Source organism: Anser brachyrhynchus, assembly GCF_964034855.1.
Source record: "Anser brachyrhynchus genome assembly, chromosome: 13".
Lineage (NCBI taxonomy): Eukaryota > Metazoa > Chordata > Aves > Anseriformes > Anatidae > Anser > Anser brachyrhynchus.
In genome coordinates, this window is record NC_137708.1 from 930414 (window position 1) to 945418 (window position 15005).

Consider the following 15005-nt stretch of genomic DNA (forward strand, 5'->3'; position numbering starts at 1 on the left):
CACCGTCCCTGATGGCAGCACCATAATGTGTCGAGAGCAGCGCTGGCGGCTGCAGAGCCCCGCGCCGAGCGGCGACCCTGCCCGCACAGCCCTGCGGCGGCTGCCAGGGGAAGCGGACGAAGGCAGGGCCTTCCCCGCGAGTAACCACCCTCTGCAGAGAAAAGCCCATCCAGTCTCTTCTGTTACTGACGCCTGCGTGCTCTGCAGGCACGGACACCTCTGCACATTCGTTCGTAGCGCTGCCCTTCCAGGATAAAAGCTTACGCTGCCTGGAGAAGCTGATTAACCGGCATGCAAATTCCCAAGCAATCTGCACAACTTTACGCCACACAGAAACAGAGTTCAAAAGCACTTATGCAACATAGGCATGAGAACTCAAAGCTCTTCCAGCTTCAAAAGCTAGCTTAAACCACTGTAGCACTCACACATTAGTAAAAACAGCCTCTACCTGATATTTATCGAGCTCCATTTGATAGATAATTGCAGGAGAGGATCAAAGACCGGGGGAAAGTAGATGTTTTTGCACAGATAAGCACACACAGCAGAATGCAGGAAAAAGAAGAGATCCCCCCCCAAATAAAAGAGCGTATTGAGCCACAGAAAGAAAATGACATAAATAACCCATTCTTACGACGACTACGATGCTGCCTAGTCACCTGCATCCTAGCACACTCGTTTGCTGCCTCAAGCACGCAGGCTGCTTGCTGATTTTCAAGAAACCGTAAGATTTCAGAAGGACCAGACACGATTTGTCAGGTGGGTAGTAGCGACTGCCAGTCCAGGGCAGACAGGCGCACGGTGCCGTACAACAGGCAGCCTCAACACCTTTCTTTGCCTTTTAAGCCTGGAAGAAAAGCGACTGCACTTTGAGCCTGCCACGTCAGCCCTCCCTCAAGAGAGGTGAGCGCAGGCACCGCGCACCTGAGCTTTGCTCCCTTCCGACCTGCCCCGTACCTCGCGCCGGGGCTCAGCGCGGCCCCGGCACTTCCCGGGGGCTGAGGCAGCCCCAGCCCCACGGCAGCCCCGGCAGGGCCGCGGTCGAGGCCCACCTCCGGCGGCAGCAGGGCAACGTATAGGAGTAACGCGGTCACTTGGCTCTTCCAGCGACTCTGAGCGCTTTTGGCACGAAAAGGAAGGGATACGGCCAACTTTGCAACAAAAACCACTCCTATTTCTGTCTTGAAGTAACCTTTTCATTTGCTATCTTTGACTTCTAAGCCCAAGCTTAATACAAGTGAACAATATTTATCTTTGCTTTAGTCAGTTCTGTTTCTCACTTGGCACAATCTTCCACTCAGTCACCTCACGGTGCCCTACGCGCAGTCAGCCGCGGGTTTTTCAGTCGAGAACAAAGCCCTTACAAGGGAGGCAACGCGCGGGAGCACGCATCGGGACGCGGGCAGCCGCACGGCGCTCAGGAGAGCCGCGTGCTGTTCTGGTTATTTCGGCAGGTAACACATCAGACCTGGCTGGGAAAACCACCACCTGACTTCTCTGAATCCCTCGAGAGGCTGGAGGAGCTCAGCGAGCACAGCGCTCGCACAGATGTCAGCCCGCGCCATGCTCCCAGCGAAGCGCTGCAGCACCGGCCGCTCGCGGAGCCGCGCGGGGCCACCGGCCGCCTCGGCGCTGCCCGCACAGGCAGGGTGGCACGAGGGACACCGCGAGGGACACCGCGAGGGACACCGCGAGGGACACCGCGAGGGACACCGCGAGCACCGCTGCCGGCCGGCACAGGGCTGCCCTCCTCCAAGGGCACCGCATGCATTCTCAAGCCTGTTCTTAAACAAGTCCTGCAAGTACTTGAAGGACTTGTTTAAGAATTTGCGCTCGAGGTCACCTATTAATCAGCTACAAATACAGTAGCAGTGAATCGACCTACCGGCAAACGTGCTACAAAAAAAAAGTCAGAGGCCCTCCAAATATCTTCAAATGGAAGTCACTGAAATAGCGCTTATCAGAGAGGTGCTGGGGGGCTGGCTTGTGCTGCTAGCGTTGAAGTGCCACCAAGTAGGGTAGCTTTTGTTTCGGTTTGTTTGCTTTCTGCGTTAGCCTCTAGAGATTCTGCTAGAACGCTCCTGCCCAGCCGGTAGGTTGCCGCTAGGTTTTCTTGCCCAACAGGTAGCTTGAGACAGCTCTAACTTTCAAAACCAACAGGTTTTTGAGCCTAAACGTGGACTGTTCCCAGCAGATCACGCAGAGGCGCAGCAGGCCCTTTCCCCACCGTGGGGAACCGCACTTTTCTTGGTACGCCGCGCGGACGCTGCCGCGCTCGGGTAATTCACAGAATCACCGAGGTTGGAAGAGACCTCCAAGATCTCCGAGTCCAACCTCTGACCTAACGCTAACGAGTCCTCAAATTCACGAGGACGCGCGTGCTGGCGCCCAGGCAGACTGCATCGCGCCCGGGCCTCTTGGTCTGCGGCTCCCACCACGGCGTCCGGCAGGACAGCCTGCCAGCCAGGGGCAGCAGGAGCTCGGCACTTCCACGAGTCTGCGCGCAAAGCAGGGGATTGAGCTGCTTTAAATCTTGTTCCACCGTATTCGCTAATCAGACCAACCAGACAACATGAACCTTGCAGGTCCCCTGAGCTCTGTACTCCGGTCGGTGAACCAATGCCCTGATCAGTCTGGCCAGGGGTTTCAGCGACAGCGTGCCTCGCCCAGGGAAACGCGCAACGCGAAGGTCACTGCCTCTGGATCGGCATCGTCTGCGGCTCGGTTTTAGCAGCCTGAGACCCTCGCACATCGCTCCGCCTCCCTCGCAAGTTCTCTCCCAAACTTTACTTCAACCCCACCCTAACAGCCACTTTATTTTTAAAATGTTAATGGCGACTGTCGACTACAGACAAGCGAAAACCTGTTGTGTTCTCCTGTAAATACTAATTGTGAGTCCGTGGTGACTGCTAATGAGCTCCGGGACAAAAACCTCACAACTCTGAGTCTTCAGGTAACAGGTCTAATGAGAGCAATCACCCTAATGAACGCTTTACCCTTAACGAAGAACTCTCTCTCTCTCTCCCGGTAGGGCTGCCATTACCTTTGCCTCCCTGCTGCTGAGGGAGGCATCCCACAGCTCCACCAAGGAGCAGGGCTGAATCACCCCTCACCGGGAAGTGGGACTTAATGAACCTAGGGTGCTTAGGCAACGAGACAGCTCCTGGCCCCAGAGTCCTAACTACAGCCCTACGCGGACAGGATTCCGAGGGGAAGACACCAGTATTTTTGCAAGCCCCCAGCTACCACGGATGAGGTGGGAGCCACAGGGGTCGGACGAGCCCACCGGTGGGTGGGCAGCACCCTGGCACCCTCCCAGCCTGTCCCCAGCGGGCTGGAGCGCTTCCTGCGCCTGCTTGCTCAGCTTCAGCCTGAAAGACAAAACAAGAACACGCCCACATCATTGCAGGCAAGAAATTTCAGGTTTCCTGAGTTCTGGGGGGTAAACCGTGCCATCTGGTGAACGCGGCTTCTTCCCACTTCTTCCCTTCCTCCGTCGCCAGCCAGTTTGGTGGGAAGGGTCTGCTGAGCCAGCAAAATCCCAGCGCGGCGGGTACCCAGCGAGCTCGCACGAGGGCTTATAAACATTAAAAAGGGAAACTGTTTTGACCAAAGCAATTAGGAAAGAGCAACATATTTACATTAACAAAGAGGCTATTTGAAATCCTTTTTATTTTTTTATTTTTTTCCCCTTGGACCAAGCAGAGATTTGGGGATTTCTTTTGCAGAAGATCAGCATCTTGCAGCCCAGCAGCGTCTGCTGTTTCAGTCACACTAGCTTTTGTCATCGCTGTTTTCCAGATGGGGAAACACAGGCTATTCCAGTCATGGCCTTGATAACAAGGAAGCTCTTAACAAAAGGGCAGCATCTAAACCTATTAATACCAACTAGAAATCAACGAGCTGATGAGAAAAGCAGCATATGAGCAGACCTTGCACTGCAGATATTTTTTTTTGTCTTCACTTGGTCCGATGCAAGCACAGCACTTATAGATCTTGCGCTATCATTTCTGGCCATATTTAACACGCTTCCGAACAAGCGACCCCCTTAAAGTCACCCCTGAAGTCTGCACTTAGGTGGATAAAATTCTCATCGTTATTTAAAAAGAAGGGGAACAAAAAGGGGAAAAAACGGACAAGACGACGAACTGCAGGGTGCCTCTGGTCTGCCGCCCCTCATCCCAGCAGCGGGCCATCCCAGGGAAGACCCGTGGCGAAGAGGCGAGCGGTGCCGCCCCCCGCCCCGCTCCAGGCGCTCTGCGGTGAGCGCAGCCGGCGGGGCGCCTTCCCCGGGCGCGGCACTGCTGCCCCCGAGCAACCGCGGTGCCCGCGAGCCCGCAGCGCACCGAGCGGCCGCTGCCCCGGCGCCCGCGGAGGCAGCGCTCGCGCAGGAAGCCCACTTCCAGCTGCGGTCCCGGCAGCGGGCCGTGCCCCAGCCCGGGACACCCACCGCCGTGCTCGCCCTCCCGCCGGCACCGCTGCCGCCCGCGGTGTGCCAGCGCTGCGGGCCCGGGGGCGGCCGCGGGAGCGGGCGGCGGGCGGCGGGGGGGCGCGCAGGGGCTGCGCTGCGCTGCCCACAGCCGCCGTGGGGCAGGGCACGGCACAAACCCTCCCGAAACGGCCCTGCGGGATCAAACGCCGGCAAAGGGAGCTTTCTGCAGCGCCCTGGAAAAGCCGAGCCAGCCGCAGCACCCCGGAGGCTGCCGAGCCCCGCGCAGCGTGCGCGGCTGGCAGGGCAGGGAGCGCCGCACCCCGGGGCCCCCCGCACCCCCGGGGACCCCCACTCACTCCTGATGGCGGCGATGAGCGCGTTGCCGTCCTTGATCACGTCCTTGATGAACTTGTTGGTGCGCTCCAGCTCCTGCTCGTAGCACTTGAGGCGCTCTCGGAAGTCGGGGCTGTCCAGGTAGCAGTCGCTGAACTCCAGCGGCGGGTGCCCCATGGCTGCCCCGCGCCGCTCCCGGGCGCCGGCCGGCGAGGCGCAGGGACGGAGGGAGGGGACGGGAGCGCTGCGGCCCTGCCCCGGCCCTGCCCCGGCCCTGCCCCGCCCGCCGAGGGAGCGCCGCGCCCCGCCGGGCCGGGCCCAGCCGAGCCGAGCCGGGAGCCGCCCCCGGAGCCGCCGCGGCCCCGCAGCGCGACCCCCGCTTCCGGGCGGCGGCGGGCTGGGAGATGTAGTCCCGCTGCGGGCGGGGGTCCGGGCCCGCCGGGGGGCGGCCGGCACCGCCCGGCCTCGGGGACCGCCCGCAGCCGGCCCCGCCCTGGCGCGGGGGTGCCCGGGGCGCTGCTGCGGGCCGGGGGCGCTGCGGGGCGGCCCGGCCCGGCCCGGCCGCTCGGGCTGGGCCCCGAGGGGTCACCGCGCCGCCCCCTGGCAGCCGCCCCCGCGCCGACTTCGCTCCTGTTACCGGCTTTGTTCCCCGGCTTGTGCGCGGGGGCCCCGAGCCTGCCCGCGGGGCTGCCCCGGTCCCGGAGCGGGCAGCGCGGGGCTCCGGCCTGCCCCGGGCACGGCCGCGGTGCGGGGCACAAACGGGCCCCGGACCCCCGCAGCCCCGCGGCCGCCCCCTGCCGGCCGGGTCCTCCCCCCCCCCCCGCCCCTCCCGTTGCCACGGACGCCGGCGGCGCGTGACGCGCGGGGCCCGCCGCGCGCTGCTGACGTCGCCCCGGCTCCACGTCGCCTCGGCGGCCAAGATGGCGGCGGCGGAGGGCGGCGGGGCCGGGGCGGCCGCGGGGCCGCTGGTGAGGGCGGGGGTGCTCCGGGCGGGGGGCTCGGGGGGCTCCGGGGGGCTCGGGGGGCTCCGGGGGGCTCCGGGGGGCCGCGGCACAGGGGCCGGGCTGCGCTCGGGTTGGGCCGGGCCGGGCCGGGCCGGGCCGGGCAGGGCAGGGCAGGGCAGGGCCGGTCGGTGCGCGGCCCTCGGCTCTGTCCGAAGCAGGCCCCGGCCCTGGGGCGGGCAGGAAGGGCCGGGGCCGGGGCCGGGGGCTGGGGCGCGCTGAGTGCCGGCTGTCCCGGCCGGACACGGCCCCGCGCACCCGCTGCCGCCCCGCCCGCGCGGGGGTCGCCTTAGAGCGGGCTGCGGCTGGTGGCTCGCTCCGGCCGGCGGTGGGGCTCCGCGCCAGGCAGCGCCGCCACGGCACGGCCGGGCAGGCGGCTCCCGCCGGCCCCCAGCGCCGGCCCGGCCTGCTGCCGGCGGTGTCTGAGCTTCCTCGGGGGTTGCCGCTCCTTTGGCCCCGTTACAGGGATACGGTGCGGTGGCTACGTGGCTGCTTGGCATTGCGTTGTCTAAAAAGTACAAGTTTTGCGTTTCGTTCAGCTGTCGGTGTTTAAATAGAAGAGAAAAGCAGGCTACTGGCAGCCTGTGAACAGAAACGCACTGCTTGTGTGTAGCTACGCACCCGACCGAGCGCCTTGTTAGGCTGAGCCGTTTAAATCAAGCAGACAGTGGCTCGGCTCTGTTGTTGATCTTAGTATTTAAAAGAGTATTTATGTTGCGTATTAAAGCTCTGAGCGGTTGCTTTCATCACAGACCCAGCTGAAAAACCCTTGAACAACTTGTACTGTTGGTTTGTATGTCTTGAATCCAACAGTTGAAACAGTCGGTTTGTATTTTTTTCATTCTAAAGGCTTTGCCATGTGCTTAGTTTGCAGGCCTCGCAGATGTGTCAATATCGGAAGACATTCCGGTGGAAGGGGAGATCTCTGTTCCTGTCGGGTCTCACTCCCCTGACGAAGATTACTCCACGCTGGATGAACCTGTTAGGGATACTATTGTAAGTTTGTATTCCCTGCTTCTGTTTGTAGTAAAACGTGTGTTTTCCTGATCTCTTTGGCCATCTGCTATGCAACTCTGTATTTTCGCATAACTCTGCTTGATTTATACGTCTAAGAAAGTTTTATTTATTTTCTTCTTTTTTTAGAACTATATGTGTAAAATCAGTTCTCATGGGTCATAAAACATTTGAATTGCAGCCTCAAAGTTTCTCTGATCTCAAAATCTGTGCAAGTGTAAAGACCTCACGTGGAACGTGGGAGAAAACTGTCCCGACTAACAGGATTTTTAATTAATTTTCTTAGGGGAGCAAACAAATTATTTTTCTTAATTGTGTATTGTTAGAGTATATAAAACACCTGTGGTCGTTAAGGAATGTAGGAAATACAGCATTGTTCGTTGCAGAGGATGCTACAGAAATTTTTGTGTTGGATCCTGTCTTGATTTACCATCGATACTGCTTTACTTTTTATCTTTCTACGTTTGGTTGAGATCTGTAACTTTTATGAAAAGGCAAATTAAAGTTACTTCTTTATTTCAGATGAGAGATCTAAAGGCTGTTGGGAAGAAATTTGTCCACGTCATGTATCCGAAAAAGAGTAGCGCGCTCCTCAGAGACTGTACGTATAAGCTGATGTTCAAGATTTTGAGCAGGTGCTTTGCCAACATGCTGTGTGTGCTGGGAAAGGAAGAGATCAGTGGAACAGGAGGGATTCAGAAGTGTCTGTTCTGTGTTCTCTCTATTGTAGAACGCTGAATAGCAGGAGTGAAAAATCAGAGGGTTATCAGAGCTCTTTTAAAGTGGAACGTGTGTCGGAGTATGTAGGACAAGTAGCTTTAATGGTTAGCAGGCTTTGAATAAGTTACGTACAGGATATGGTGTAAGATGCTAAACAAGAGAATTGTAAGCAGGTATGAGGAAGATAATACACTGGGAGTTGGAAGAGGGTGCTTTATTACTTTGATAACAATTGGGCGTCATTCTATGATGTTTATGTTTGTTTTTTTCTCTATCTACAGGGGATCTTTGGGGCCCTTTGGTGCTTTGTGTCTCACTTGCGCTGTAAGTACTGATAAGAAGTGGATTTTTATTGTTTTTGTTTGTTTTAGTCTTTGACACCAGGGAAATAAGAATTTTGGAATTTCCTTTTACATGTGTTGAGATCGAGTTCTTCTGATGCAGCTTTGGTCTTCTACAAACACTGTCTTTGTAGGTTTTCTTATAAAATGTACTTTGAACACCTGAAGCCCCTTAGGACCTCCTATCTTTAAATTTAGGATTTAAGAGTGAGCCCTCCCTCACCCTGTCTTAAGAATTTTACTGAAAAGTATTCTGATTCTGATCATTCTTGATGCTAACACATTTGGACGACTTCTTTGACCCTAATCCGTCGGTCAAAACCTACGTCTGAGAACTGCTGTGTGCATGCTGTGTGCCCTGGAGGACTGATGGAGAAAAAAAAAAAAAAGCTTGTTCTAGCAGTTCATAGATGGGAGATGGCTATGGCTCCTACATACTAAATGTTTTCTGTACACTGAGTAAAATGTTGTTAAAGCTTTATCAGAAACAGACGGTGTAATTTAGGTTTTCAGATCTATGTGTGCTTATCTTTCCAGGCCTTGTGTTGTTTCTGTCCTGTCATTACAATCTTACCTTAAGGCATACCTCATGCAGTGCCGTCTTTGAGAGATTACCAAACTCTCAGTAGTTTAATTTTTGTCATCTTGTCTGTTGTCTATGGTTTTATTCTCCTGTGTATACGTGCACACTCCTCAGAACAAGTACACAAATGAACCAAAGTGCCCTCTATTGGGGAACAGTCCTTTTCCTTTCCTATACAAAATTCAGGATACCAAAAATAAGAAAGCAGATGAAAAATAATCGGTCTTCAGCCTAGCTAGGAACTGACATCGCAGCTTCCTATTGTCACCTACTCCAAGTTTGCAAAAACTTAGTCATAAATTGGAATTAACTCCTTATATCCGTTACCTACAACAGGATGCTTCAGGGTGGATCAGCAGATAGTAAAGAAGACGGAGGGCCGCAGTTTGCTGAAGTCTTTGTCATCATCTGGTTTGGTGCAGTCGTCATCACACTAAACTCAAAGCTGCTTGGAGGAACTATGTGAGTGCTGGCGTATAGGAGCAGTCAGAATGCTCCAGTTTATGAAATTTTCAGTGATGTTTTGATCTGACTGCTTTTTTTTTTTTTCCCATTTCTCACCCTCCTCTCCAGATCTTTTTTTCAGAGCCTGTGCGTTCTGGGTTACTGTGTCCTGCCCCTGACAGTAGCGATGCTGGTGTGCAGGCTGGTGCTGCTAGCAGGTTCTGGGACCATCAGCTTCATTGTTCGTCTCATCGTAGTAATGGCTATGTTTGGTTGGTCAACGTTAGGTAAGTGTGTTTGTGTTGTAACGCTGTTGTGCACGCTGAGTAGTGCGGTGCTTAAAGAGAGATTGCGTTTTGCTGAATAAAGCAAGGGTTGTTGTAAATAAAGGATTGTTGTAGCTTGAGGTGTTTTCTGGGCTGCTGCAGTACTGCAGAAATAGTTCTTCCAGTCCTTGTGTTGGCAGGCGATCAGCATTTCACAGAATCACAGAACGGTTTGGGTTGGAAGAGACCTTAAAGATCATCTAACTCCAGCCCCCCTGCTGCGGGCAGGGACGCCTCCCACCAGATCAGGCTGCTCAAAGCCCCATCCAGCCCGGCCTTGAACACCTCCAGGGATGGGGCACCCACAGCTCCTCTGGGCAGCCTGTGCCAGTGCCTCACCACCCTCCTAGTAAAGAATTTCTGCCTTTGCCTTCCATTTGCCTATGCTCCTCTTGATTTTTGTGGTCATATACAAATGGCCCTTGAAGGGAGGATGATAATTTCGTATTAAACTTCACGTGAGACTACTAGGTATTTTATTCCGTGACCTATGTTATAAATACCATTTAAAAATCACTAGTCTGGTACAGGTGCATTTGCATTATTTCTCCTGTCCCTAATGTACAAGTCTGAATCTTATTGCACAGTGTTAATCAGCATCTGTTTTTCTATGTAATAAATAAATTAATCTTAGTTTTAACTTACAATTAGAGACCATTGTTATTGAACAATGAGTTACCATTTTCTGTCCCTGAACTTAATTGCAATCAAGATACTAATTCAAGCTTGTTAACATCTGCAGTGGATCTTTCTCTTTTAGTTTTATGTTGTTCACATTTCAAGTATTGTTCTTTTCCTTTGTCACCAGCATCTACGGCTTTCCTGGCAGACAGTCAGCCTCCAAACCGCAAAGCTCTTGTTGTGTACCCTATCTTCCTCTTCTACTTCGTTATCAGCTGGATGATTCTCACCTTTACACCTCAGTGATGCCAGATCAGAAGAGACTTGTGATACGGACTGCAAGTTTTTCATGAACACTGCAGTTAATCGTTGGCTTTATCTCTTATTAATTTATAGAGAGAGATGGTGTAAAAAAGCAGGTTATGGGATAAAGCCGGAGAACTGCAAAATTGGTCATTTGTGTGTTCCTCTTCTTGAGAGATACTGAAGTCCAGCTGCTGGTTATTTTTTTAATTAGCCCTCCCCTTTAGTTGTGTTGAATAAAAAATGCACACTGTGACAGGGATTGTTCTGCCTGAGGAATAGAGGGGGAGATCTTGGAACTTCAAGAAGTTTGTTAGGTGAAGCTATAGGATCGCACGACTTGGCAGAATTCTTGCTTATGCTTGGATTCTCGCTGGAGATGAATATGCCTTATGAAATAATAGAAGTTCATCGCTGTTACGTGTTGGTAAGGAAGAATGTGTTTGACTCCTGTTCTTTTTCACTTGTAGAGTGGTGAAATGTATATACAGTGCATCATAGGATTGTGAGCTTTCACTTTGAAATCAGATTGCAGCAAAAAATAAGTTGGGTCCAATTTCCTACTAATTAGAGCAGGGCAGAAGGGAACAGTCTTTGCTCGTATTAATGTATTCTGTATTTATGTTTCAGCCACTTTGCATGGCAAGGGTGTTTTAGCCAAATGCCTTCAACACCACAGCTACACTGACTAGTCCATACATCCAATAAGGGAGACGGTGTTTACACTGGGTAGTTACAAGTCTTTTGTTTGCCACTCTAGAGTTAAAAGTTCTGAAGAAGCAGTCAAGACTAATCGGAAAAGGGACTTGGCTATCGTATTGGCTCTGAATATTGAAAATGGAAAACTAAGTGTCTGGAGAGTACAAAGTAATGTATATTAAAAAAAAAAAAAGAGAAGTTGAAGTTTTGATATGTATGATGTTTGGATGCTAACGCGCCAAACAGGACTTAAGTCCAAAAGTTTTAAAGTGGGTCGAAGGAAGGAAAATAAATCATGATGAAGGTGGCGGCTCTTAGGGAGTATCCTACAAATTCCGTTCTTTATTGATTATATGTGACTTTCATTTGGTTGTTTACATGGTCAGTGTTTCAACGTAAACACATGCAAAGTTGCATATTGTTTCTTTGTACTTACAATGAAATGTGAGAAACTTTTCTACAGTTTTTTTTCTAGTACTTTTTATAAAAGGAGAGGAGGCTTATTGTCTAGTGCTGTAGGTAGGTGTATGTTGCCTGCCTGGAGAACCGTACGCAGGCATACCATTGGGTCATGTATATTTCAGCATAGGGATTGAGACCTGGAGAGTTGGTTGATGAAGATTGTACAGAAATTATTTATGTTGCCCATTATTTTCAGTAAGAAGTCCAAGGGGGAAGTTTTAGAATGTCTTGGAGGTGAAGAAACTGCTGTTAAAATGCTCTTTTTTTCTGAAAATGAGTATCAGATTTCCTTTCTCCTGTAGTAATGCAAATAGACCTGAAATTGGTGTAAGTGGGTCCTGTTAAAGTGTAAATATACGTAATTTATATTTATATATAAAAATGAAGTCTCTGCTATAAACACTATAAATACTTGGTAATTGGGATAGAAACTTTTAAGTGCGTGGACTAAAAGTACATTTTTGCATTTCTGGGAGCGTGGAGGAGAGGAAAAGAAAAAATCAGTTACTCTGCAGGGACCCTTGTTGGTGGCAGAACAGTCATCAGCGAGCGTGTGTGAAGCTGGCAGCTGTTCTTGCTGCCTCCCTTACGCCTCAGCGTGTGTCTCTTCTAAGCTGCTGCGAGGGGAGCTCTGGTGTTTCATATGCTTGGGTATGAAATGGAAATGGGGAATTTTTAAACATCCATTAAATTATTACTGGTAAGGAATGTGACTTTTCTTTTTTCTTTTTTTTTTTTTTAGGCGTGCTGTTTCTCATTCATTTAAACATTAGTTTGGCTTTGTGAATATGAAAAGAAATATTCAAGGGAAGTAGAAAGATAGTAAACCTATTGATTAGTGGGTTGAATTCTTTGAGGAAAAAATCTTTTCTATTTCAGCACAAGAATTTAACCATGCTTTTATAGAAATCCTTGGAATTCTATCTCTGCAGTATTTAATATCCAGTGTGTCTTGAGACTTAATGTGGTATCGTATCTGAAAGATAATTGGAGCAACGCTTGATTGAATTTGATTGATTTGATTTTTTAGGAAAGAAGGAAAAGGATTTTGAAGAGGAATTAAACAAAACCCCAGTTTTTATCTTATTTGTCTTTGACTTTGCTGTGTCTCATGGTGGCTTGTTCTGTAACATATTGCTCTTGGCTTATATAAGAGAACGAAATCATTTTTATATTAACTAGGTTCACTTTTCAGCTGGTCACTAGAGGTTTTAGTCAAGAGTTATTCTAAATCTGGAAGAATATGCAGAAATACACTGGTTATATAATGAAGTTTTTTTATTATTATTTTAAAACCCATGGCTAATCCATTAGTGTGGAAACCATCATTTTCTAAAGCAGTGAAACGTGTAAGTGGATTTTTAGCACTAAAGACCTGACATAAATAAAGCTTTAGCTGTCAGGAGGCAAGTAGGAAACTAGATTTCCTAAGTTTCCGTGTCTCCAGTTGAATAAAGTTATCCCTTAAGTATGGGGGGTTTTTAATCACAGTTTGCTCTAGCAGAGTAGAGGACACTGATGTTCTTGGCCAGGAATCCTAGCTGCTGTAGCTCACCGACCGTTGAGAGACGTGCTCGATGCCAGTGTGATTAGAAGCATGCAGTGTATCTCGTCAAAGGTAATTTCCCCACCACAACTGTGGAGTGGAAATATCATTGAAATTGTTTTAATCGATTCTGGAATATTTTCACTAAAAGTGGCTTGGCCTTTAAATCTTTAATCTACTGAAAAGCTTAGCCATTCTTATAAGTAGAATATAATTGCTTGGAAAGGCAGAGAGAGCAAGCAATGAGCGTCAGTGGAAATGAGCATCTGATTGAAAATTGTGTGACTTGAAGTCTTAGGTGACTTCAAAAAATCTAGAAGCCAAAACTATAATTTGTTCCTCAGCCAAATTTTGCTGTTCTGTACCGCCACTGTTTTTACTGACTCAGCTTGTCCCTCAGCAAGCAGCTGGTCCCCAAAGCAAGCCAGATACGGGCGCATTGCAGCATGACTGAAGCATTTCAGGTTTAGGCAGGTGAAGTACCTCGGGCTTATTGATACTCGCAGACTGCCCAGGACTCACGCTGGTGATGTTCCTTTAAAATAATGGCATTATGTGCAGGAGCTGGGGGTGCCTGCTCATTGAATGGTACTTGATCTTGTTCAGGCAGTTACATAATGCATTCCTCCAGAAACACGTGCAGGTAATCCTTGTAACCACAGCATAGATTTAATTTGTCATTAAAGCGTATGTGGTAACTCCGTCGTCGGGCCTTCCAAGGGGAAGAAAGCCTCTTCCTTCTTGTTTAGAGCTGGAAAGGCAGCAAGAAGAAAAAATGTCTCACATTTAATGAAGTGCTTTAACTTTTCTGTGTAGAACCTGGATGGTTTTCTGATGCATAAACCAAGCTGTTTTCACACTAAGGTTTTTAATACAGTTAATTGAAGTTATGTGTTCGAGTCTGAATTTAATGTTGATCTTTTTAACCCCAATGAAAATGAAAGTAATTTGTTTTAACTTCAAAATTTATAGATTAAAACACTGAAAAACATAGGGGTTAGTCATATATGTGGACGAGAAGTACCAGGTACGCTGTACTGCTGGCAGCCAGCGTCAGTGCTGGCCTGTAAAACGGGTAAGGAGTGCCTCGTCCCGGGGCCTGCCCGCGTGGACAGGGCGCAGCGCTTGTCTGCGGATGCTTTGTCCAAAGAAAGACACGTTGTGTGGCCTGGGGCTCTGGAATGAATTGAAAGAAGGTGGGGTAGGAAACAGTTGAATTCTCTACTCCTACAGAATTTTTCTAAGCATTTGAACTGTGTGCATGTGCATCAGTGAGTTAATGGAAGCTGGTAGGAGCACTGCTGCAAGGTGTAAATCGTTACTTCCTTCTGCTCAAGAGAACTGCTGCTATTATAGATGCATGTAAATACCCGATGCTCTTATGTTTTAGCCAATTGTACGGATATTTTTTAGGAGCTAGGACCAGAAAGAGCATTTTATCTGTACACGTTGAGCCTTCGTCCTACACACGGAGGTGCTGCCGGGAATCCAGCACTTCAGCATTCTGGGAAGTGAAAAACAATTCTCGCTAAGGGTTGATGACAAGATGTGCCCAAGCGTCAGTAGCACTCAGGTTCTCTAGGGACCGGGCACAGGAGAGGAGCTGTGCACTGGTAGCACCAGCAAGACGCAAGGGTGAAAGTCTCCAAGTCCCTGCCCACCGCTTCCTCCTGCTGCAGTACAGAGCCCAGGGCAAAACGCGTCAGGCGTGTGCCAGGGCTGCTCAGTGCCGAGCGGTGGCATTGGTTCGCTCGTGCTTAACTCTACTCCTGCCTGGTCACAGACCCTAAACATGAAAACAGCTGAGCTGGTTTGCCTCGAAATCAGTATTGATGCAGGCAGTCCTCAGGCTGCCGGCTGCTTCGGGGAGGGAGGTCTCAGCAACCACCTCGCGGATACGAGTCTGCCAAGTGGATCTTACCAGCATTGAGCCCTGCCGTTAAAACATGAAGGTACTAAGGGTAAAGAGGGAGCGGAGGGGTGGGAAGGCAGTCTGATAAATGAATAGCACTTTAAAAATATTTCTAATAATGGAATTGGAGGCAGTGAAGTGAAGTACATCTGTTCTCTTCCACTGCCCTGTGGGGCGCAAAGAGCACTTTGTCCTTTGGGGTGTGCTGGCTGCAGAAATACCACTGCTGAAGGCAGTGGCAGCACGTCAGGCGCTTTGCTACCCGTTTTCT

At 50.6% G+C, this 15005-nt stretch overlaps 2 protein-coding genes across 3 annotated transcripts in view; one reads left to right on the top strand and one right to left on the bottom strand.

The window, feature by feature from the left end:
* Window positions 1-5141, bottom strand: part of OPHN1 (oligophrenin 1) — a 62417-nt gene extending 57276 nt beyond the window's left edge. Inside the window, exon 1 of one of the 2 annotated variants that reach the window (XR_013938730.1) lies at window positions 4786-5141. Coding sequence is in view for 1 of the 2 variants with exons in the window: in XM_080553346.1 (XP_080409472.1) it covers window positions 4786-4939 (154 nt within the window). In the remaining variant the exon portion in view is untranslated. The remainder of the gene's footprint in view (window positions 1-4785) is intronic. The other variant, XM_080553346.1, reaches the window with a different exon arrangement.
* Window positions 5142-5572: 431 nt separating this feature from the next.
* On the top strand, window positions 5573-11984 carry YIPF6 (Yip1 domain family member 6). The gene is made up of 7 exons (XM_080553348.1): window positions 5573-5730; window positions 6631-6759; window positions 7300-7378; window positions 7779-7821; window positions 8758-8883; window positions 8995-9152; window positions 10000-11984. The coding sequence occupies exons 1-7, from the start codon at window positions 5683-5685 to the stop codon at window positions 10116-10118; spliced, it is 702 nt and encodes a 233-aa protein (XP_080409474.1). The 5' UTR covers window positions 5573-5682; the 3' UTR covers window positions 10119-11984.
* The last annotated feature ends 3021 nt before the right edge of the window (window positions 11985-15005 follow it).

What these genes read in the sequence shown, in the direction of transcription:
- YIPF6 (XM_080553348.1), top strand. Translation starts at nt 5,683, where the DNA reads ATGGCGGCGGCGGAGGGCGGCGGGGCCGGGGCGGCCGCGGGGCCGCTG. An exon ending in GGGCGGCCGCGGGGCCGCTG is followed by an intron (nt 5,731 to 6,630) that starts GTGAGGGCGGGG and finishes CCATGTGCTTAG; the next exon opens with TTTGCAGGCCTCGCAGATGT. An exon ending in CTTTGTGTCTCACTTGCGCT is followed by an intron (nt 7,822 to 8,757) that starts GTAAGTACTGAT and finishes TACCTACAACAG; the next exon opens with GATGCTTCAGGGTGGATCAG.